The sequence below is a fragment of the Mustelus asterias genome, chromosome 6 (assembly GCF_964213995.1).
Source record: "Mustelus asterias chromosome 6, sMusAst1.hap1.1, whole genome shotgun sequence".
Lineage (NCBI taxonomy): Eukaryota > Metazoa > Chordata > Chondrichthyes > Carcharhiniformes > Triakidae > Mustelus > Mustelus asterias.
This window is the reverse complement of record NC_135806.1, coordinates 7,724,967-7,748,314: the sequence shown is the minus strand read 5'-3', so window position 1 is coordinate 7,748,314 and position 23,348 is coordinate 7,724,967. Positions and strand designations below refer to the sequence as shown.

Sequence of the window (23,348 nt, the reverse complement as noted above, 5' to 3'; positions counted from 1 at the left end):
ACCCACCTCTGTTTGTCTACGAAATGTTAGGCTAAATGCCACAGTTAAAAATATTTAAAAGGAAGACAGATTAAACGTGGGTCGGGTTGAATTTTCAGACTTCCAGTATCTTCCACCGAATGGCCTTTTGACAGACTAAAATTTCAGAAGGGGTTTGCACGTGCACAGACTGGAGATTGATCGAGAAGGCTGGCAGTTTCCGCTTGGCCAAAAGCCAAGTTGCTAGGAAGCATTGGTTGACATACCGAGCGATGAAATGTTTCTTAATATGGTCAGCCACACCTGACACACGGCACTGGAGTCAGCAAGATCCCACCCACATGGCCCATGGTAGCCTGGGAGGAGACGGAACTTTTAAAAAATTAATTTGTGGGACATAGGCGTCGCTGGCTGCCCAAGGGCAATTAGGAGTCAACCACATTGCTGTGGCTCTGGAGTCACGTACAGGCCAAACCGGGTAAGGACGACAGATTTCCTTCCCTAATCTGTTTTTCCAACAACCAACAATGGTTTCATGGTCATCAGTAGATTCTTAAATCCAGATTTTTAGAAATTGAATTTAAACTCCACCATCAGCCGTGGCGGGATTTGAACCCGGGTCCGCAGGACATCAGCTGAGTTTCTGGATTAATAATCTAACGAGAATACCACTGGGCCATCGCCTCCCCTGTGGATATGAATTCCAGCTACAACTAATCAGAAGAAATCTGGCTTCAGCCTTGTGTTCAAAGAATGGATTCTGCTTGGACGGGTATAACTGTTCTTACAGTCTGGGCTTTTGTTAAAAGCTTCTTTTCTCTTTAACCATGCCCCCCGTTCAACAGTCACTTTGCTGCATCTGTTAGCCAGCTGGGAATGTTGAGAGGTGGGGAACACAGCTACACGTCGCTCCATCCCTCTGATTCCGTTCCATGGATATGTTTGCAGTAAAGTTACTTTCTCTTTACCTCATGGTTGTGTCTATCCCACGAATACTCTGGCTGACATTTGCCTAACCTAACCCAATGTTTTTACAGCCAATAACTTAAAGAGGAGATTTAGTAAAGGGAACAGTCACTCAGTCACTCAGAACTTGAGTACTGCTGAAAAGCGAGACGTGTTGACAAAGATTTTCATCTTGCACCCATCGGGAAAAACACAAGAATGCCAAATTTCAAACTATCACAATTTAAAGTTTATTTATTAGTGTCACAAGTAGGCTCACAAATCCATTCTTGGGATTTGGGTGTCACTGGCTTATCCAATTTATTGCCCATCTCTCTGTCTACCCCAGTGTTTCCCACATTTATTTATTTATTAGCATCACAAGTAGGCTTACATTAACACTGCAATGAAGTTACTGTGAAAATCCCCTAATCGCCACACTCTGGCACCTGTTTGGATACACTGAGGGAAAATTTAGCATGGCCAATCCACCTAACCGGCATGTCTTTCCGACTGTGGAAGGAAACCGGAGCACCCGGAGGAAACTCATGCAGACACAGGGAGAACGTGCAGACTCTGCGCAGACAGTGACCCAAGCCGGGAATCGAACCCGGATCCCTGGCGCTGTGAGGCAGCAGTGCTAATCACTGTGTCACCATGCTGTCAACAGGAGAAGAGGGTGCTGATTGGTTGGGAAGTTGGCTCTGATTGGGTGAGGCGTTGCCATGGAGAAAGCAACAAAGAACTCTTGTCTCCCTAAGCTCCTGGGCAATTCAAAGGAGACTCAAGGCTTGGACATGTTCCTTTTGTTTGCAGAGGATGTGGCCCTGTGTGTGAATGTATGTCGCCTTGAGCAGGTATAAATGAAACACATTATGAACTCAACTGATTGCCTGAAATTGGCTGTTAGCGCTAGAGGCTGGAGATCACTGTACAGAGAGACATAAAGGTAGGGAGGACATATCAAATTGATGTTTTGAAAAAATAGAATAAATCTAGAAAAGGGAAATGTGAGGGGTGACCTGATAGAGGTCTTAAAAACTATGCAGGGGTTTAATAGGGCAGACATGGAGAAGATGGGTTGAATTACACAGGGTGCCATGAATCTGCCTCCCTGACTAAAATGTTAGCAGGGCAGGGGGGAAGCCCACCCAGGCGAGGAACTGCTCCTCAGGGACAGTACGTCCCACCTCACAAAGCTGTTTTATTCGCTTTTGTTTCTTTTATTCATTCGTGGGACATGGGCGTCACTGGCCGGGCCAGTATTTATTGCCCATCCTTAGTTGCCCGAGGGCAGTTGAGAGTCAACCACATCGCTGTGGCTCTGGAGTCACTTGTAGGCCAGGCCGGGTAAGGATGGCAGATTTCCTTCCCTAAAGGACATTAGTGTACCAGATGTATTTTTACGACAATCGACAATGGTTTCATGGTCATCGGCCGATTCTTAATTCCAGATATCATTCATTGAATTCAAATTCCACCATCTGCCGTGGTGGGATTTGAACCCGGATCCCCAGAGGCTGGCATCTCTCGGTCTACTGGTAGCGCCAATGGGAGTGGTGGTCATTGCCAGTACTGCACTCGGGTGATGAAGAGCTAAGAGAGATTGGAATTTTGTTACTGCTTAGGGGGTTGGCGAGGAAGTGGGGGCTGGGATTTGAGAGACATGAGGGAGGGAAACTGATGGGTTGGGAGGGAGTTACTCTTTGGGGGACCCTCTGATAGGCTGAGGGGGACAATTAAGGAGGGACATCTCCTCCCTGCCCACCCAGGGAAACCTGCCAGGCTCACCACTCAGTGTAAGCCTTTTCTGCTGCTGGCCAAATGTTGGTGGTGGCGAGATGAAGCCCTTAGTGAGGGCCTCAGTTGGCCCACTGGAAAGCAGGCTGCCCGATACGCAGCCCCGGACGTGGTGGTGGCAAGAGTGAGAGGGCAGGATGCCACTGGATTTAACATGCCCTCATCTTCAAACCTGCCGAGGGGGGGGAGAATTAAATCTACCCCAATTCTTCCACTCGTAGGGGAGACCACAACCATTGGCTGTGAATATAAGATACTCTTCTTTCCTCTATGCCTCTACTTTCTCAGAAGACTAAGGAAATTTGGCATTTCAGCGATGACTCTCACCAACTTTTACAGATGCACCATAGAAAGCATTCTTTCTGGTTGTACCACAGCTTGGTATGGCTCCTGCTCTGTCCAAGACCGCAAGAAACTACAAAGGGTCATGAATGTAGCCCAATCCATCACGCAAACCAGCCTCTCATCCATTGACTCCGTCTACATTTCCTGCTGCCTTGGAAAAGCAGCCAGCATAATTAAGGACCCCACGCACCCCGGACATTCTCTCTTCCGCCTTCTTCCATCGGGAAAAAGATACAAAAGTCTGAGATCACGTACCAACCGACTCAAGAACAGCTTCTTCCCTGCTGCCATCAGACTCTTGAATGGACCTACCTCTCATTGAGTTGATCTTTCTCTACACTCTAGCTATGACTGTAACACTACACTCTGCACTCTCTATGAACGGTATGCTTTGTCTGTATAGTGCGCAAGAAACAATACTTTTCACTGTATGTTAATACATGTGACAATAATAAATCAAATCAAATCAAAAAGTCACTAATAAATCCAACAGGGAATTCAGGCAAAATATCTATGGCCAGAGAGTGGTGAGAGTGTGGAACTCGCTACCATAGGGAGTGGTTGAGGCAAATAGCACGGATGCCTTTAAGGGAAAACTGGATAAACACTGGAGGAGGGAGAAACGATCAGACTCTGTAGATAGGATGAGATGAAGTAAGACAGAAGGGGAACAGTGTGGAGCATAAAACCCAGCAGAGACCAACTGGGCTGAATGGCCAGTATCTCTGCTGTGAAACTTTATATCAAAGTGGGAGAGAGAACAGTAAATATATTTTCATTGCCAGAGCAAGCTTGGTTAATCTTCATGTTATGACTTCAAATGGCATTAATACAAGTCTCTGCGTTATTAAGACGAAACTAGACTGTCTATAATATTTAAAACAAAAATGCATTGGAGTATTAGTGTCCACATCAATATCATTGGTTAAGGTCATTGCGGGGTTGGTAAATTGAAACCAGAATCACTCTGGATCTTCGAGCTAACAATCTGTTGGCCGGGGCTGCCAATGTCTTTCCCAGCATGAGTTTGCAATGAGACTACGAGCGAGGGGTTGATGTAGCACAAAGCAGCGAGATCAAACATTCTGAGAAGAGGGAAAAGAAAACACCTTTGTTATGTCTGGCGACAGACGACCTCTTAATCTGAACACAATCATTGCAGGAGCTGACAGGATTTCCACTTGGATTTCTGCTGCCCGATTAAGTTTGCTTTGGAGGACAAATTGTTTGATGGTCTCTCGCTGAACTCTGCCATCTATTTATCTGCCTGCCAAGTTAAAAGAATAAGTTTGACACTGAATAGTTCCAATTCTGTGTACCCTGGCCCCTGCGTGCGCTGCGATTGTGCTAAAAGGTGGCTTTGTTTGGATTCTGAAAAGGCCTTGAGCTCCCCATCTCCTCACCTGCACCAAGTTCTGTCCATCCACCAACCCCTGAGCCTGCTGACTCCTGTTTGAAACATTTTCATCCTTGCTTTCACATCACCTCACCCCCTACCTTGCTTCTGTAATATCTGCCCCTTCAGCCTGTAAAAGCCCTCGGAGGCAGAAGCTCCTTCACCAAAATCCCTTTATTTACAAGTCTGACAGCAGCATACAGAGTGCTTTCAGTCAGCGGTCTACACTCGGAGTCCCAGAGGAACTGACACGCCTGGTTAGGTACAAAGCAAGGGACTCCCTGATTGGCCCATCAATTTGGCCCTTCTCTTTTTATTACAGAACAATTACAAATGGAAAAATACATTACACTATTCAAGAAAAAAAATGCCATCTCAATTACAAACTATGAAGATAAAATTTGGCCCTTAATCAGGGACATCGTTTGTTGTCCAACCAAATAAACAAAATCAAATTAACTTCGGGGGGCCCTTAATCAGGGAGTTCATATTCTAACAGGCCCACCTCAATTGCCTGATTAAAGTCATTACACAGCCTCACAGTTCTCCAGGATATCGGCTCTTCTCTAACTCCAGCCTCTTGTGCATTGCTCGATTTTAATCTCTCTGTGTACCACTGATAGCCTCCAGCTGCCTAGGCCCTACTCTCTGGAATTCCCCATCTGTGCCTCGCCGTCCCTCTACCTCACCATCCCCTAAGATACTCCTGAAAACTCTTTGACCAAGCTTTTGGTCACCTGACCTAGGCTGGAATTCTCCAGTCTCACATTAAAGTTAGGATTTTTCATGCGGGTGAGGCCTTAGTTGGCATGCAGACAGATTCCTTATCCAATTAAGGGCAGTATGTGGGATTCTTGAAGCTGGATAACCAATTAGAGGCCTTCCAGTTTGAGAGGGGTGCTCAGGTGCAGTAGAAGGTCAGTAACTGAGAGGGCGTCTCAACAAGAAGCTGCCCTCTGAGCCACATTTTAAAAACTTTTCTAAAAAGCAGCAAGGCCACCACTGTGGGGTTTGAGGTGAGGTGAGGTGGTGGGGTGATAGGGGGGGAATTCCCCTCTATGGGTTGGTCTTTAGTTGCACTTCCAGCCAGACAGATAGGGAAGACCTTTAGGCCTGCCTGGAGTACTTACACCACAGCCTATCCCTGAGTGTCCACCTCCAGTCATTGATCTGCCCCCTGTCATATCAGGAAACTGGAAAATCACAGTTGGTTTGCTAACCTTAGTTGAACAAGGTTCCTAATGAGCCTGATTGCCTACTCACCTTCCTGGCCTCCGAACACCCCTCCAAATTGGCCAGCAGGTCCCAATATAGACACCAACTAGCCAGTGCTGGTACATTCAGGCACCCTGTCCCCCAGCCTCTACTCCTGACCCCTGGTGGGGTCAGGGATAGTGTCTGATAATTAAGCCCCACATATCTGCTGTGTGAGTTATCCTGAGACTGCTTCAGAAGCGGGCGAGGTGAGTAGCCAAGATGCGTTGGAGTGGAATCCGAGACAAGCCTACGATGTGGAAAGGAAGGGAAGGATAGAGCAAGAAGAAAAGGGGAGGGAGGATGTTTGTGTGGAGGAGAAACATTGGCATTGAGCCAATGGGTCATATTTCTGATTAACTAAAGGAGTCAAAGGTTATCAGGGGTCGGCAGAATTCTTTTTTTTATAATTCCTTCGAGGGAAATGGGCATCACTGGCTGGGCCAGCATTTATTGTCCATCCCTAGTTGCCTGAAGGCAGTTGAGAGTCAACCACATTGCTGTGGCTCTGGAGTCACATGTGGGCCAGGTCAGGTAAGGACGGCAGATTTCCTTCTCTAAAGAGCATGAGTGAACCAGATGGGTTTTTCTGACAATCGACAATGGTTTCATGATCATGAATAGATTCTTAATTCCAGATTTTTAAAAATTAATTGAATTCAAATTTCACCATCTTCCATGGCGGGAATTGAACCCAAGTCCCCAGAACATTAGCTGAGTTTCTGTATTTAATAGTCTAACAATAATACCACTGGGCCATCGCCTCCCTCTGTGGAGTTGAGGCCACAGTAGATCAGCCATGATCTTATCAAACGGTGGAGCAGGTTTAAGGGGCCGAATGGCCTCCTCCTGCCACTAATTTGTGCATTTGTAATTAATGGCCAGGCTGTAAAGCCCTTGTAACCTGAGAAATTTTCCAATTGGCAATCCTTTAATGAAAGCACCTCAAGCACCTGCCAGATTTATTTTTGGGGAAGTATCCAGTTACCATAGAAACATGACAGTACAGGAAGAGGAGGTGTCTCCTTTAAATGGGGAACAAACAGCAACTGCGTGCAAATTTCCTGTTGGTGCTCCATCCAGGGGCAAATTGTTCTTTGTTGTATTTACCTAAATTGTTAGAAAGTCGAGCTTTTGGCACTGCGGGTTAGGCCCACTGGTAACCAACGCACTGCACGATGTGCTGAGGAAGGGGGTTGAGATAATGGAGAGTGAGGAAATTCCAGAGTTAGGTTATAAATCCCTTGGGGAATTTCCCAGATTCAGTGTTATAGCAAAAGGAAGATTTGGACCAGGTAAGGACGGCAGATATCCTTCGCTAAAGGACATTAGTGAACCAGATGGGTTTTTACAACAATGGTTTCATGGAACTCTCTTCAGAAGGAATGTGGCAGCTGCTCAGATTCTGATCCCACCGTAACTTTCTGCGTTAAGGATTTGACTCAGTCTATGAAAGGGTTAAAAATGATTAGCTAAAGCTGCTTTGCAACAAAGCAGAAAGCATTAATTTAACACATATGGACAGAGGGGACCACGCTAAAGCTGATGATGTTGCAGCCATGTTTCAGAAAAAGACATCTTCTTTTTCCATTTTTCTGCTTCCCGATCATTTTTCAGACGTAGAGGTCTAACCGTAAAACAGACAATAGTTACCCAAAGTCAGATATTTTCTTTAAATGAGTAATTTAGGTGAACAAGATAGACCTATGAGATCTGCAAGGCAGTCAGACCTTCAGAGTTGTAGGAGAGTCAAGATCTGACATCTTTCCCCCTCAAGCTGAGACAAGGGACAGAATTTCACAGCCCCCTTGTGGTGGGGGAGGGGGGGCAGGGGAGGTGCATAAAATGCAGTGAGCCATTCCAAAATTAATTGCCATTGATAGAACCGTAAAATTCCACCCACAGACAACAGAAATCTACACTTTATATTTTTGAGTGCGAGTATAAAAAGCTGGTTCTTATTTGTTTAAATATCCTACTTTTATCTTCTAAGTGGATTTGAAGTTCTTGTTTACTTTTAAGTAAATGCATACCTTATATAAAGATGAATAAGTTTATCTTGCATTCACTCTGTAATATTCAAAGCATTCTTACAATACAATCCTAAAGTATTATTAAGCTTTTGATTTGATTTGATTTATTATTGCCACATGTATTAGTTTGCAGGAAAAGTATTGTTTCTTACGCGCTAGAAATCATAGAAACCCTACAGTACAGAAAGAGGCCATTCGGCCCATCGAGTCTGCACCCACCACAATCCCACCCAGGCCCTACCCCCATATCCACCCACTAATCCCTCTGACCTACACATCTCAAGACACTAAGGGCAATTTTTAGCATGGCCAATCAACCTAACCCGCACATCTTTGGACTGTGGGAGGAAACCGGAGCACCCGGAGGAAACCCACGCAGACACGAGGAGAATGTGCAAACTCCACACAGACAGTGACCCAAGCTGGGAATCAAACCCAGGTCCCTGGAGCTGTGAAGCAGCAGTGCTAACCACTATGCTACCGTGCCGCTATACAGACAAAGCATACCGTTCATAGAGAAGGAAAGGAGAGAGTGCAGAATGTAGTGTTACAGTCATAGCTAGGGTGCGGAGAAAGATCAACTTAATGCGAGGTGGGTCCATTCAAAATTCTGATGGCAGCAGGGAAGAAGCTGTTCTTGAGTGGGTTGGTACGTGACCTCAGACTTTTGTATCTTTTTCCCGACGGAAGAGGGTGGAAAAGGGAATGTCCGGGGCGCGTGGGGTCCTTAATTATGCTGGCTGCTTTTCCAAGGCAGCGGGAAGTGTAGACAGATGGATGGGAGGCTGGTTTGCGTGATGGATTGGGCTACATTCACGACCTTTTGTAGTTTCCATGTAAGTAACCATTTTTAAAAGTTGTAAACTCACTCGGTAAATCTCAAGAAGCCCAACTCTTCCTGGATTCTATAATAGTGAATACTAAGTTTTGGGAGAGATATTTTTTGCTATAATATACCTGTGCTGTGTAGATTTTGTCTTGAGACATCTGACTACTCTTGGGAGAGAGGACATTTTATCTTAAGATCAAGTCCATTAAGCTCTTATGATGAATGAAAATCTTCTTTAGCTGAATATTTAAACTGACAGTAAGTACGACTGAATAACTTTATCTTGCCGGGGGTAAAAATAGAAGAACCCTAACTCCTCCAGCCCCACAACCTTCCAGGATCTTTGGCCTTTTGTATTTCTTCCAGGAGATGGATATATTTCTAATAAAAAAGAGGATAAGGGGATATGGGGAACAGGTGGATTTGAGACCAGAGAGAGTCGTAGGTCGGAATTTTACTGGCAGGCGAAGCTCACTGCATTTTCCATCTTACGAGCCTCAGGCAGGTGAGGTGGTAAAATTCCGGCAATAGAGTCATCGAGGTTTACAGCAAGGAAACAGGCCCTTCAGCCCAACTTGTCCAGGCCGCCCAGTGTTTTACCACTAAGCTAGTCCCAATTGCCCGCATTTGGCCCATATCCCTCTATACCCATCTTACCCATGTAACTGTCTAAATGCTGTGTGAAAAAATTGCCCCTCTGGACCCTTTTGTTTCTCTCCTCTCTCACCTTAAACCTATGCCCTCTAGTTTTAGAGTTCCCTACCTTGGGGAAATGATAAGATCACCCCTAAGCCTCCTATGCTCCAGGGAAAAATGTCCCAGTCTACCCAACCTATCCTTATAATTCAAACCATCAAATCCCAGTAGCATCCTACTAAATCTTTTCCACACTCTTTCTAGTTTAATAAAGAGATCAGCCATGATCTGATTAATGGCGGAGCAGGCTCGAAGGCCTGAATTTGCCGACTTCTGCTCCTAATTCCGATGTTTCTATTTCAACTGCTCCACTATTGGAGGCCATATCTTCAACATCCTGATAAGGAGAGGCTGGATAGACTGGGACTTTTTTCTCTGGAGCGTGGAAGGCTGAGGGGTGACCTTATAGAGGTCTATAAAATAATGAGAGGCACAGATCAGCTAGATAGTCAATATCTTTTCCCAAAGGTAGGGGAGTCTGAAACTAGAGGGCATAGGTTTAAGGTGAGAGGGGAGAGATACAAAAGTGTCCAGAGGGGCAATTTTTTCACACAGAGGGTGGTGAGTATTTGGAACAAGCTGCCAGAGGTGGTAATAGAGGCGGGTACAATTTTGTCTTTAAAAAGCATTTAGACAGTTACAGGGTAAGATGGGTATAGAGGGATATGGGCCAAATGCGGGCAATTGGGATTAGCTTTGTGGTAAAAACTGGGCGGCATGGACAAGTTGAGCTAAGCTTTAGGTCACCAGTCCCTAATATCTCCTCATATGGCTCATTGTCAAGGTCAGTTGTTATTTCTCCCTGTGAAGTGATTTGGTCATTTTCCTGAGTGAAGTACAAATTATTGTTGATATGGTGCATGTCGTTAGTTGTAAGGAAGCTATTACATGACAAAAATTAGCATTAAGATGGAGGCTTCCCCCTCGGCCTTGCTGGATGTTTGCATGTTGTGCAGATTGGGTGGAGACTCAGTGAGGTCTCCTTCCAATTTTCCGAACTGCTCAATAAGCTAATTTAGCACCAACACTGACCATTTTTGGTAGTCAGAATTTCGGTCTGCCTGTCCATTGGATCTGATTTTATCTTCTAATTCCTCTCAGATGATTGATTTCCCCTCAGGATGTGGCAACCTTTTGGGAAGGCCGCATTTACTGCCCATCTCTAGTCACCCTGAAACTTCTAAACCAATACCGTCCCTTTATTAAAAATCCTTTCTTGGGATTTGGGTGTCACTGGCTTATCCAATTTATTGCCCATCTCTCTATCTACCCCAGTGTTTACCACATTTATTTATTAGTGTCACAAGTAGGCTTCCATTAACACTGCAATGAAGTTACTGTGAAAATCCCTTGGTCGCCGCACTCCGGCACCTGTTCGGGTACACTGAGGGAGGATTTAGCATGGCCAATACACCTAACCAGCACGTCTTTCAGACCGTGGGAGGGAACCGGAGCCCCCGGAGGAAACCCACGCAGACACGGGGAGAACGTGTAGACTCTGCACAGACAGTGACCCAAGCCAGAAATTGAACCCAGGTCCCTGGCACTGTGTGGTACCAGTGCTAACCACACCGTGCAGCCCATTTCCCATGTTAATGCTAGTTTTTGTCATGTAATAACTTCCTTATACCTAACGGCATGCACCATATCAACAACAACTTGTACTTCACTAAATAAAATGACCAAATCACTTCACAGGGGGAAAGATAACAACCAACCCTGTCAGTGAGACGTATTAGGAGATATTAGGGACAGGTGACCTAAAGCTTAATCATGAGGTCGATTTTAAGGAGCATCTTAAAAGAAGAAAGAGATTTAAAGAGGTGGAGAGGTTTAGCGAGGGTAATTCAGTCAGAGCTTAGAGGTTTCAAGGCTCCAGGTTTTAAGGCCTGAAAATTGCCTTGAGAATTTAACACTAATGGGATTAATAGCGTAGAAATAGGGAAGGTGTTTCCACATCTGGAAGAGCCAAACTTGGGGCCATAAATACAAAATAGTCACTAATAAATCCAAGAGGGGATTCAGTGGAAACGTCTTTACCCCGAGAGTGGTGAGAATGTGGAACTAATTACCTCAGGGAGGTGTTGAGGTCCACGGTATAGATGCATTAAAGGGAGAGCTGGCTAAACACGTGAAGGTCAGGCTGATAGAGTGAGATGAAGAGGTGTGGATAAAGGTTCGTGTGGAACTTAAACACTCGCCTGTTCCTGTGCTGTAAATTCTGTTCAATACTTTATAACGTAGATTTATAATTTGGGTACAATTCCCATGCTCACTCAGACAGCCCAGTGTGGTTAACGTCTGAATCTCGGAGACTGTGTAAGTCTGTCGCTGAGGAAAGGTGATGAATTAATAGCCATTAGAATGAATTAGTGCCAACTATGAGGTAAGGTTAATGAAGCTGCCAACACAATGGAAAAACCACTGACACACTCAATTCACAGACAATCCTTACCAGCTGTTAAACTCCATTCCACCCCCTCAACTGAGGAGATAAACAATGTCGTCTCCCCCCACCACCCCCACGCCCCCCCCCCCCCCGCCCCCCTCCCCCCCCACCTCCCCCCCACATTGTTTAGAACAAACAGGATTATTAAGTCAGTGGAGGGCTGCTGGGGGCAGGAAGTTTTCAGGGAATTTTTAAAAACTTACCTTCCCAGCCGCTTTTTTGGAACAGCAATTAGACCTCAAACATTCTGACCCCCATGGCTCAGGCCCAGTGTCTGACCCCCTGGCTCAGGCCCAGTGTCTGACCCCCTGGCTCAGGCCCAGTGTCTGACCCCCTGGCTCAGGCCCAGTGTCTGACCCCCGGGCTCAGGCCCAGTGTCTGACCCCCGGGCTCAGGCCCAGTGTCTGACCCCCTGGCTCAGGCCCAGTGTCTGACCCCCTGGCTCAGGCCCAGTGTCTGACCCTCTGGCTCAGGCCCAGTGTCTGACCCCCTGGCTCAGGCCCAGTGTCTGACCCTCTGGCTCAGGCCCAGTGTCTGGCCCCCTGGCTCAGGCCCAGTGTCTGACCCCCTGGCTCAGGCCCAGTGTCTGACCCCCGGGCTCAGGCCCAGTGTCTGACCCCCTGGCTCAGGCCCAGTGTCTGGCCCCCTGGCTCAGGCCCAGTGTCTGACCCCCTGGCTCAGGCCCAGTGTCTGACCCTCTGGCTCAGGCCCAGTGTCTGGCCCCCTGGCTCAGGCCCAGTGTCTGACCCCCTGGCTCAGGCCCAGTGTCTGACCCTCTGGCTCAGGCCCAGTGTCTGACCCCCTGGCTCAGGCCCAGTGTCTGACCCCCTGGCTCAGGCCCAGTGTCTGGCCCCCTGGCTCAGGCCAGTGTCTGACCCCCGTGGCTCAGGCCCAGTGTCTGACCCCCTGGCTCAGGCCCAGTGTCTGACCCCCGGGCTCAGGCCCAGTGTCTGACCCCCGTGGCTCAGGCCCAGTGTCTGACCCCCGTGGCTCAGGCCCAGTGTCTGACCCCCTGGCTCAGGCCCAGTGTCTGACCCCCGTGGCTCAGACCAGTGTCTGACCCCGTGGCTCAGGCCCAGTGTCTGACCCCCGTGGCTCAGGCCCAGTGTCTGACCCCTGGCTCAGGCCCAGTGTCTGACCCCTGACTCAGGCCAGTGTCTAACCCCCGTGGCTCAGGCCCAGTGTCTGACCCCGTGGCTCAGGCCCAGTGTCTGACCCCGTGGCTTAGGCCCAGTGTCTGACCCCGTGGCTTAGGCCCAGTGTCTGACCCCGTGGCTTAGGCCCAGTGTCTGACCCCGTTGCTCAGGCCCAGTGTCTGACCCCTGGCTCAGGCCCAGTGTCTGACCCCTGACTCAGGCCAGTGTCTAACCCCCGTGGCTCAGGCCCAGTGTCTGACCCCGTGGCTTAGGCCCAGTGTCTGACCCCGTGGCTTAGGCCCAGTGTCTGACCCCGTGGCTCAGGCCCAGTGTCTGACCCCGTGGCTCAGGCCCAGTGTCTGACCCCGTGGCTTAGGCCCAGTGTCTGACCCCTGGCTCAGGCCCAGTGTCTGACCCCTGACTCAGGCCCAGTGTCTGACCCCGTGGCTCAGGCCCAGTGTCTGACCCCGTGGCTCAGGCCCAATGTCTGACCCCCATGGCTCAGGCCCAGTGTCTGACCCCCGTGGCTCAGGCCCAGTGTCTGACCCCTGGCTCAGGCCCAATGTCTGACCCCCGTGGCTCAGGCCCAATGTCTGACCCCCGTGGCTCAGGCCCAGTGTCTGACACCTGGCTCAGAACAAAGAATAAAGAGCAAAGAAAATTACAGCACAGGAACAGGCCCTTCGGCCCTCCAAGCCTGCACCGACCAAGCTGCCTGATTTAACTAAAACCCCCTACCCTTCCGGGGACCATATCCCTCTATTCCCATCTTATCCATGTACTTGTCAAGATGCCCCTTAAAAGTCACTATTGTATCCGCTTCCACTACCTCCCCCGGCAGTGAGTTCCAGGCACCCACCACCCTCTGTAAAACATCTGCCTCATACATCTCCTTTAAACCTTGCCCCTCGCACCTTAAACCTGTGCCCCCTCGTAACTGATTCTTCCATCCTGGGAAAAAGCTTCTAACTATCCACTCTGTCCATGCCTCTCATAATCCTGTAGACTTCTATCAGGTCTCCCCTCAACCTCCGTCGCTCCAGTGAGAACAAACCAAGTTTCTCCAACCTCTCCTCATAGCTAATGCCCTCCATACCAGGCAACATCCTGGTAAATCTTTTCTGTACCCTCTCCAAAGCCTCCACATCCTTCTGGTAGTGCGGCGACCAGAATTGAACACTATATTCCAAGTGCAGCCTACCTAAGGTTCTATAAAGCTACAACATGACTTGCCAATTTTTTAACTCAATGCCCCGGCCGATGAAGGCAAGCATGCCGTATGTCTTCTTGACTACCGTCTCCACCTGCATTGCCACTTTCCGTGGCCTGTGTACCTGTACACCCAGATCCCTCTGCCTATCAATACTCTTAAGGGTTCTGCCATTTACTGTATATTTCCTATCTGTATTAGACCTTCCAAAATGCATTACCTCACATTTGTCCGGATTAAACTCCATCTGCCATCACTCCACCCAAGTCTCCAACTGATCTATATCCTGCTGTATCCTCTGATGGTCCTCATCGCTATCCGCAAACCCACCAACCTTTGTGTCGTCCGCAAACTTACTAATCAATCCAGTTACATTTTCCTCCAAGTCATTTATATATATTACAAACAGCAAAGGTCCCAGCACTGATCCCTGAGGAATGCCACTTGTCACAGCCCTCCATTCATAAACGCACCCTTCCACTGCTACCCTCTGTCTTCTTTGACCGAGCCAGTTTTGTATTCAGTGTCTGACCCCCTGGCTCAGGCCCAGTGTCTGACCCCTTGGCTCTGGCCCAGTGTCTGACCCCCCGGCTCAGGCCCAGTGTCTGACCCCCTGGCTCAGGCCCAGTGTCTGACCCCCTGGCTCAGGCCCAGTGTCTGACCCCCTGGCTCTGGCCCAGTGTCTGACCCCCTGGCTCAGGCCCAGTGTCTGACCCCCTGGCTCAGGCCCAGTGTCTGACCCCCTGGCTCAGGCCCAGTGTCTGACCCCCTGGCTCAGGCCCAGTGTCTGACCCCCTGGCTCAGGCCCAGTGTCTGACCCCCGGGCTCAGGCCCAGTGTCTGACCCCTTGGCTCAGGCCCAGTGTCTGACCCCCTGGCTCTGGCCCAGTGTCTGACCCCCTGGCTCAGGCCCAGTGTCTGACCCCCTGGCTCAGGCCCAGTGTCTGACCCCCGGGCTCAGGCCCAGTGTCTGACCCCCTGGCTCAGGCCCAGTGTCTGACCCCCTGGCTCTGGCCCAGTGTCTGACCCCCTGGCTCAGGCCCAGTGTCTGACCCCCTGGCTCACGCCCAGTGTCTGACCCCCTGGCTCAGGCCCAGTGTCTGACTCCCTGGCTTAGGCCCAGTGTCTGACCCCCTGGCTCAGGCCCAGTGTCTGACACCCTGGCTCAGGCCCAGTGTCTGACCCCCTGGCTCAGGCCCAGTGTCTGACCCCCTGGCTCAGGCCCAGTGTCTGACCCCCTGGCTCAGCCCAGCATCTGACCCCCCTGGCTCAGGCCTAGTGTCTGACCCCCTGGCTCAGCCTGGTGTCTGACCCCCTGACTCAGACCAGTGTCTGACCCCTGGCCCAGTGTCTGACCCCCCTGGCTCAGGCCCAGTGTCTGACCCCCTGGCTCAGGCCAGTGTCTGACCCCCTGGCTCAGGCCCAGTGTCTGACCCCCTGACTCAGGCCAGTGTCTGACCCCCTGGCTCAGGCCAGTGTCTGACCCCCTGGCTCAGGCCAGTGTTTGACCCCCTGGCTCAACCTGGTGTCTGACCCCCGTGGCTCAGGCTAGTGCCTGACCCCCTGGCTCAGGCCCAGTGTCTGACCCCCTGACTCAGGCCAGTGTCTGACCCCTGGCCCAGTGTCTGACCCCCTGGCTCAGTGTCTGACCCCCGTGGCTCAGGCCCAGTGTCTGACCCCCTGGCTCAGCCTGGTGTCTGACCCCCTGTCTCAGGCTAGTGCCTGATCCCCTGGCTCAGGCCCAGTGTCTGACCCCCTGGCTCAGCCTGGTGTCTGACCCCCTGTCTCAGGCTAGTGCCTGACCCCCTGGCTCAGGCCCAGTGTCTGACCCCCCTGGCTCAGGCCCAGTGTCTGACCCCCTGGCTCAGCCTGGTGTCTGACCCCCTGTCTCAGGCTAGTGCCTGACCCCCTGGCTCAGGCCCAGTGTCTGACCCCCCTGGCTCAGGCCCAGTGTCTGACACCTGGCTCAGGCTAGTGCCTGACCCCCTGGCTCAGCCTGGTGTCTGACCCCCTGTCTCAGGCTAGTGCCTGACCCCCTGGCTCAGGCCCAGTGTCTGACCCCCTGGCTCAGGCCCAGTATCTGACCCCTGGATCAGGCCAGTATCCCCCCACTTCAGGCTAGTCTCTGATGCCCTGGATGGTAAGGTTAGGCTACTAACCTGGGGAACCTGGACGGCACGGTGGTGCAGTGGTTAGCACTGCTGCCTCACAGCGCCAGGGACGTGGGTTTGATTCCTGGCCTCGGGTCACTGTCTGTGCGGAGTTTGCATGTTCTCCCCGTGTCTGCGTGGGTTTCCTCCGGGTGCTCCGGTTTCCTCCCACAGTCTGAAAGACGTGCTGGTAGGATGCATTGGCCATGCTCAATTGCTCCTTATTGTCAGGGCGACTAGCTAGGGTAAAATGCATGGGGTTATGGGGATAGGGCCTGGGTGGGATTGTGGTTGGTACAGATTTGATGGGCCGAATGGCCTCCTTCAGCAATGTAGGGATTCTATTCTAACCTGTACGTATTGCGCATCCATGTAATACATCTGGGGCGGCACGGTGACACAGTGGTTAGCACTGCTGCCTCACAGCGCCAGGAGCCCGGGTTCAATTCCCAGCTTGGGTCACTGTCTGTGTGGAGTCGGCACATTCTTCCCGTGTCTGCGTGGGTTTCCTCCGGGTGCTCCGGTTTCCTCCCACATTCTGAAAGACGTGCTGGTTAGGGTGCATTGACCCGAACGGGCGCCGGGATGGGGGATTTTCACAGTAACTTCATTGCAGTGTTCATGTTAGACTAATAAATAAACTTCATCCAGAAAAGAGTTAAAATAAAACAGGAAGGCGGCGATTCCTGACTTACCCATGATGTCGAGTGTAGCGGTGGCTTTAGCTGTGGTGCTTCTCTCGTTGTGTTTGTTTGTGGTCAGACAGGTGAACAGTGAAGGCCTAGTAACATGAACACGCAGCCTGGATTCCATTAACTCTCCCTTTATGCGATTCTCCACCAGAACCCTGGGAACCTGCAGAAATCACAAATGAGAAACCAGATTCAGACAACCCAGTTTGCCCAAGAAAACACCAGGTTCAGAAGCTGGATGTTGAATGTGTTTACAAGCTTACTGATGGAGCCATTCCCTGGAAAACAAGGAAACAAGGATTGGAAGAAAAATATAACCGAGGTCAAACTCACGTAACATGATTTTATTTTCTACTGAGAAGGCACGTGAGTTAAGAGTGAAAATGGGTTCTGATCCTTTGTTTTGTGATGTAGGGTTTTACAAATGATTCGGACAGGGAGCCTTGCTTCTGGTCTCTGCTGAGATCAACTTTAATCACATGCACCTGGGAGATCCTAATTACTAACAGCACCGGACAGCCTGACAGAGCAATTGAGAACCAGCTAGTTGGAGAGAAAGGTATTTATGTTTCCTCCTGGATTCAGTTATTTTATCCCTCAAAACAAAACTGGCTGACTTTTGAGAGTTCACAAACCCCTTTGAGGGAAGCAGGTGAGAGAAAGTGGAGGAATTCCCTTTCTGCCTCTCAATACGTCCTCTTGGGGGAAGAGTGCATGGGACTCTGCGGTAAGTTTAAAGTTTATTTGTTAGTGTCACAAGTAGGCTTACATTAACACCGAAATGAAGTTACTGTGAAAATCCCCTAGTCACCACACTCCGGTGCCTGTTCGGGTACACTGAGGGAGAATTTAGCACGGCCAATGCAGCCTAATCAGCACGTCTTTTGGACTGTGGGAGGAAACCCACTCAGACATGGGGAGATGTGCTGACACCACACAGATAGTGACCCAAGCCGGGAATTTAACCCAGGTCCCTGGCGCTGTGAGGCAGCAGTGCTAACCACTGTGCCACCGTATAGATGGAAGGCAGCGACTGAACAACAGTGAAACAAGGGGTTGAGGAGGATAATGGATTGTCCAAAGGGAAAGAGGTGATGGATGGGAAGGGTTGGTTAGGTGTAGTGTTTTCAAAATTGCAACATTCATCATGTCCACTTGAAGCTATCATACACACATGTACCAGCAGAGGGAGTCTACCAGGAAGAGAGAATAATGGATCTATGTTTAACAGTTTGTGCGGTTCAAATTCTAAATGCCTTCAGCCAAATAGAGAACTGTTTCTGTCCCACGAACTTCACCGTGGGAGGGGTTGTTGGCAACGGTGAATGGTCACTGGGCATCAAGAACCATAATATCCAGGCTTTCCAGTGGCGCATTTGAGGAATACACTCCATGCGCTGGAGAATCCCTCTGAGAGATTCCCAGGTCAGGGCTTCTCTGATCATTGTCTGGAAATGTTAACTCCCCAGGACAATCGCGCTGCATTGGGAACCATCTGACAAAGTGATTTAAATTGCTCGCTCCGGATGCTTCTGCCAGTTTTACCCTGATAGTTACTCTGAAAGAGTCAGAAGAAAAGAAAACTTCTAACTTCAGAGAAACTGCGTTAAAACCCAGACTGAGCCCCGGAATAGACACCACCCACGCCGAAACCCTCGAGGGATACTGCCGCACCCCATCCCGCAGGGGGCACCACCCCGCACCCCATCCCGCGGGGGGGACCCCCGCACCCCATCCCGCAGGGGGCACCACCCCTGACCCCATCCCGCAGGGGGCACCACCCCGCACCCCATCCCGCAGGGGGCACCACCCCGCACCCCATCCCGCAGGGGGAACCCCCCCACCCCATCCCGCAGGGGGGACCCCCGCACCCCAACCCACAGGGGGGACCCCCGCACCCCAACCCGCAGGGGCCACCCCCACGCCCCCTCAACTAAGCACCCTTCCACCCCGATCTTCCTCACAGCCCAACACGCACCTGTTTCCCATCCCTAACCCACCCCCCAACATGCCCCCCCTGACACGAACAACATTCTCCCTGACCTGAACAACAGACTCACCGACCTGAATGACGCGGACACCCCAACTTGAGCGATGACACCCCCCCCCCGAGCTAACTGTCTCTCCCAGAGCCCCCCCACAAACTCCACCGCCAATTCCTTTTTGAAAGCTGCTATAATATCTGTACCCACCTCCCTACATTATTTCCCACTGCAGACACCTTGATGGCAACAGATAACGCTAACCCAACCATGACACCCATGACATTGGGCACGGAGTCACTTTATTCTCATTTTCTGCCTGATGTATGAACACAACACTTGCTTCCTGAATGGGTTAATGCAATTAAGAATCGCTAGCATTTTTTAATTTGTTTTTTTTTATGGGACGTGGACATCGCTGGCAGTTGTTCCCCATCCCTAATCGCCCTTGGAGGGCAGTTGAGAGTCAACCACATTGCTGTAGGTCTGGAGTCACATGTAGGCCAGACCGGGTAAGGACGGCAGATTTCCTTCCCTAAAGGGACATTAGTGACCCAGGTGGGTTTTTAATGACAATCGACAATGGTTTCATGGTCACCGTTACTGAGACCAGCTTCATATGTAGAAACGCACACTCACAGCTTTTCCATTCTCCAGCCACTTGATTGTGGGAATCGGAAAGCCTGTTGCCTTGCATTGTAGAATCACCTCGGACCCAAAGCTGACATTCTGCGATGTTGGGGCCTTCACAATCCTGGCCGGGACTGGGAAGAAACAAAAGAGAAACAGAGAATGCCACCAGTGTTAAAAATCTGTCACTCAGGCAGTAACTTTTGCCGCCTCATTATTCTGCAGAGCGCTTAATTTTATTACATTCTGTATCTTTAGGAAAGGAAGAATTTGCATTTATAGAGCGCCTTTCATGACCTCAGGATGTCCGACACAGAACCATAGAAGACAGGAGCAGGAGGAGGCCATTCGGCCCTTCGAGCCAGCTCCGCCATTCATTACGATCGTGGCTGATCGTCCAACTCCTGATGGTTAGCTGCTTTTATAATATAGGAAATACAGCAGCTAATCTGTGCACAGCAAGGTCCCACAAGCAGCAAGTGATAATGATCCGATAATGTGCTTTTTAAAAAATATATATAAAACAAAGCTGGAAATACTCAGCAGGTCTGGCAGCATCTGTGGAGAGAGAAACAGAGTTAGCGTTTTATGTTCAGTATGACTTTTCTTCAGAATATTCCGGAATAAAAGACAACTTGGATTTGAAATGTTAACTGTGTGGGCAGAATTTGAACCGCTGCAGTCCATGTGGTGTAGGGAGGGGGTTCCAGGGGCTTGATACAGTGACAGTGAAGAAACAGCGATATATTTCCAAGTCAGGATGGTGAGTGGCTTGGAGGGGAACCTCCAGGTGGTGAAGTTTCTGTGCGTCTGTTGCTTTTGCTCTTTTAGCTGGTAGAGATCACATGTTTGGTAAGTGCTGTCAAAGAATCGTAGAATCCTACAGTGCAGAAGGAGGCCATTTGGCCCATCTGCACCGACCACAATCCCACCCAGGCCCTATCCCCATAACCCCAGGCATTCACCCTAGCTAGTCCCCTGACATTAATAGGCAATTTAGCATGGCCAATCCACCTAACCTGCACATTTCTGGACTGTGGGAGGAAACCGGAGCATCCGGAGGAATCCCACGCAGACACAGGGAGAACGTGCAAACTCCACACAGACAGTGACCCAAGCCGGGAATCGAACCCGGGTCCCTGGCGCTGTGAGGCAGCAGTGCTAACCACTGTGCCACCGTGCCGCTCCGGAGCCTTGGTGAGTCGCTGCAGTGCATCATGTAGATGGTACAGATGGCAGCCACCGCGCATTATTAGCAGAGGGAATAGATGTAGAAGATGGTTGTTGGGATGCCAATCAAGCAGGTTGCTTTATCCTGGATGGCAACGAGCTTTCTGAAAGTTGTTCGAGCAGCACTCAACCAGTTCACATTCTGCATCTCTTACTTCCAGAATTCTGAACTTACAATGATTTTTTAAAACTACTTTTTAACCTGTAGCTGACCAAGTTTAACCCTGTGTGTGCCAACAGTGTTAAAAAGCTTTCAAAGGGAGTGGCACAAACAGATCTTTCTTCATTTAGCTCCACATACACATTTGCCCTCAACTGGCATTTTCTGAATGACTATCAAAAGTGAAGTGGACGTTCTCAGAATGCCTGACCTATGAATGAACACAATACTATCTCCCTTAAAGGGTCATCGCGGTTAAGATCCTAGATACGTAATGATCGCAAATAACAAAATGTTTGAAGCACTCTCACTATTTCCCAATCAGTTGATAATGAGAATCGACTGGCAGTGAGATAGCGGTCGTGCTAAGTTCCACACTCCTGCCTTTTTCCATTATCCTGTAAACTATACTCCTTAAACACTTATGATTGTGCAGCCAAATTCCCCTCCAATTCGATTTTCAAGTTTGCTGACGACACCGCGGTAGTGGCTCGGATATCAAACAGACAGAGTACAGGAATGAGATAGAGAATCTGGTGAACTGGTGCAGCAACAATAGTCTCTCCCCCAATGTCAACAAAACGAAGGAGATTGTCATCAACTTCAGGAAGCGTAGAGGAGAACATACTCCTGTCTTCATCAATGGGGACGAAGTAGAAAGGGTCGAGAGCTTCAAGTTTTTAGGTGTCCAGATCACCAACAACCAATGGTTTTAAATCTTTAGCATCTGTTTAACATAGAAACATAGAAGATAGGAGCAGGAGGAGGCCATTTGGCCCTTCGAGCCGGCTCTGCCATTCATTACGATCATGGCTGATCGTCCAACTCAATAGCCTAATCCTGCTCTCTCCCCATAACCTTTGATCCCATTTGCCCCAAGTGCTATATCCAGCCGCCTCTTGAATACATTCAATGTTTTGGCATCAACTACTTCCTGTGGTAATGAATTCCACAGGCTCACCACTCTTTGGGTGAAGAAATGTCTCCCCACCTCCGTCCTAAATGGTCTGCCCCGAATCCTCAGACTGTGACCCCTGGTTCTGGACACTCCCACCATCGGGAAAATCTTTCTTGCACCTACCCTGTCTAGTCCTGCTAGAATTTTATGAGTCTCTATGAGATCCTTTGTCATTTGTCTGAACTCCAGCGAAAACAACCCTGACCTAGGGCAAACATGACACCTTTTGTGAATCTTTGCATAAAGAACCTCCTTGTTATGCAAACATTGAAGATCCAAGGGTTCTTGCACTGTTTCTTAAACCGTTTACACTAATCAATGGACTTTACAGCACAAAATGAGGCCATTCAGCCCATTGTGTCTGGGCTGGCTGTCAAGGAGCCATCCAGTCTAATCCCTCTTTCCAGCTCTTCGTCCATTGCTTTATAGATTGCGGAACTCAACTACACATCCACATTCGTTTTGGATATTTATAAGAGTTTCTGCCTCCTCCACCCTTTCAGAAAGTGAGTTCCTGGACACGGTCACCCTCTGAGTGTAAGTATTTCCCCTTGAATCCCCTCTAAGCTCTCTAACCCCTACATTAAATTTTTGTCCTCTGGTTATGGACCACTCAACTAAGGAGATTAGATCTTCCCACTCTAAGTAGAACCCTCAGGCTTTTATACATTTTAATTTGGTGTTGCTCTCTGAGATCTCCACTCTCAGCCTCTCCCTTTCCAAAGAAAATAATCCTTCCCTATCCAACTGTTGTCAGCATTCAACATTCTCCAGCCCAGGCAACATCCTCATTCACTCTCTCGCAGAATCTCTAAAGTGTGTAACTCATTACTTCTCTTTCTTTCCATTGACTTTTGGGTGAGTTCAAATCCTGGCTTTAGCATCAACTAGCTAATTGTTCATTTATCTACCCTTTCTCGTACCCTTTCCAACTTTGGTGATGTCCAGCGCTAAGGGATTTGCCCTTCACTGGGTTTCTCAATAAGACCATAAGATGTAGGAACAGAATTAGTCCATTCGGCCCATCGAGTCTGCTCCACCATTCAAACATGGCTGATATTTTTCTCATCCCCATTCTTCTGCCTTCTCCGCGTAACCCTTGATCCCCTTATTAATCAAGAACGTATCTATCTCTGTCTTAAAGACACTCAATGACCTGGCCTCCACAGCCTTCTGTGGCAAAGAGTTCCACAGATTCACCACTCTCTGGCTGAAGAAATTCCTCCTCATCTCAGTTTTAAAGGAGCGTCCCTTCACTCTGAGGTTGTGCCCTCGAATTCTAGTCTCTCCCACTAGTGGAAACATCCTCTCCATGTCCACTCTACCTAGGCTTCTCAGTATTCTGTAAGTTTCAATGAGATTCCCCCCTCCTCCTTCTAAACTCCATCGAGAAAGGACCAGGACTCCTCAACCGCTCACAAACTGAAGAATGAGCCATGGGAAGGTCTGGGTTCCACCAATAATGATGTGGAGAT

General features: G+C 49.4%; 1 protein-coding gene across 1 annotated transcript in view; it reads right to left on the bottom strand.

Annotated features, from left to right (window-relative positions):
- Window positions 1-23,348, bottom strand: part of musk (muscle, skeletal, receptor tyrosine kinase) — a 157,791-nt gene that overhangs the window by 97,341 nt on the left and 37,102 nt on the right. Inside the window, exons 6-7 of the mRNA XM_078214049.1 lie at window positions 19,535-19,659; window positions 16,917-17,076 (exon numbers count right to left, since the gene is read on the bottom strand). Of these exons, the coding sequence (XP_078070175.1) occupies window positions 16,917-17,076; window positions 19,535-19,659 (285 nt within the window). The remainder of the gene's footprint in view (window positions 1-16,916; window positions 17,077-19,534; window positions 19,660-23,348) is intronic.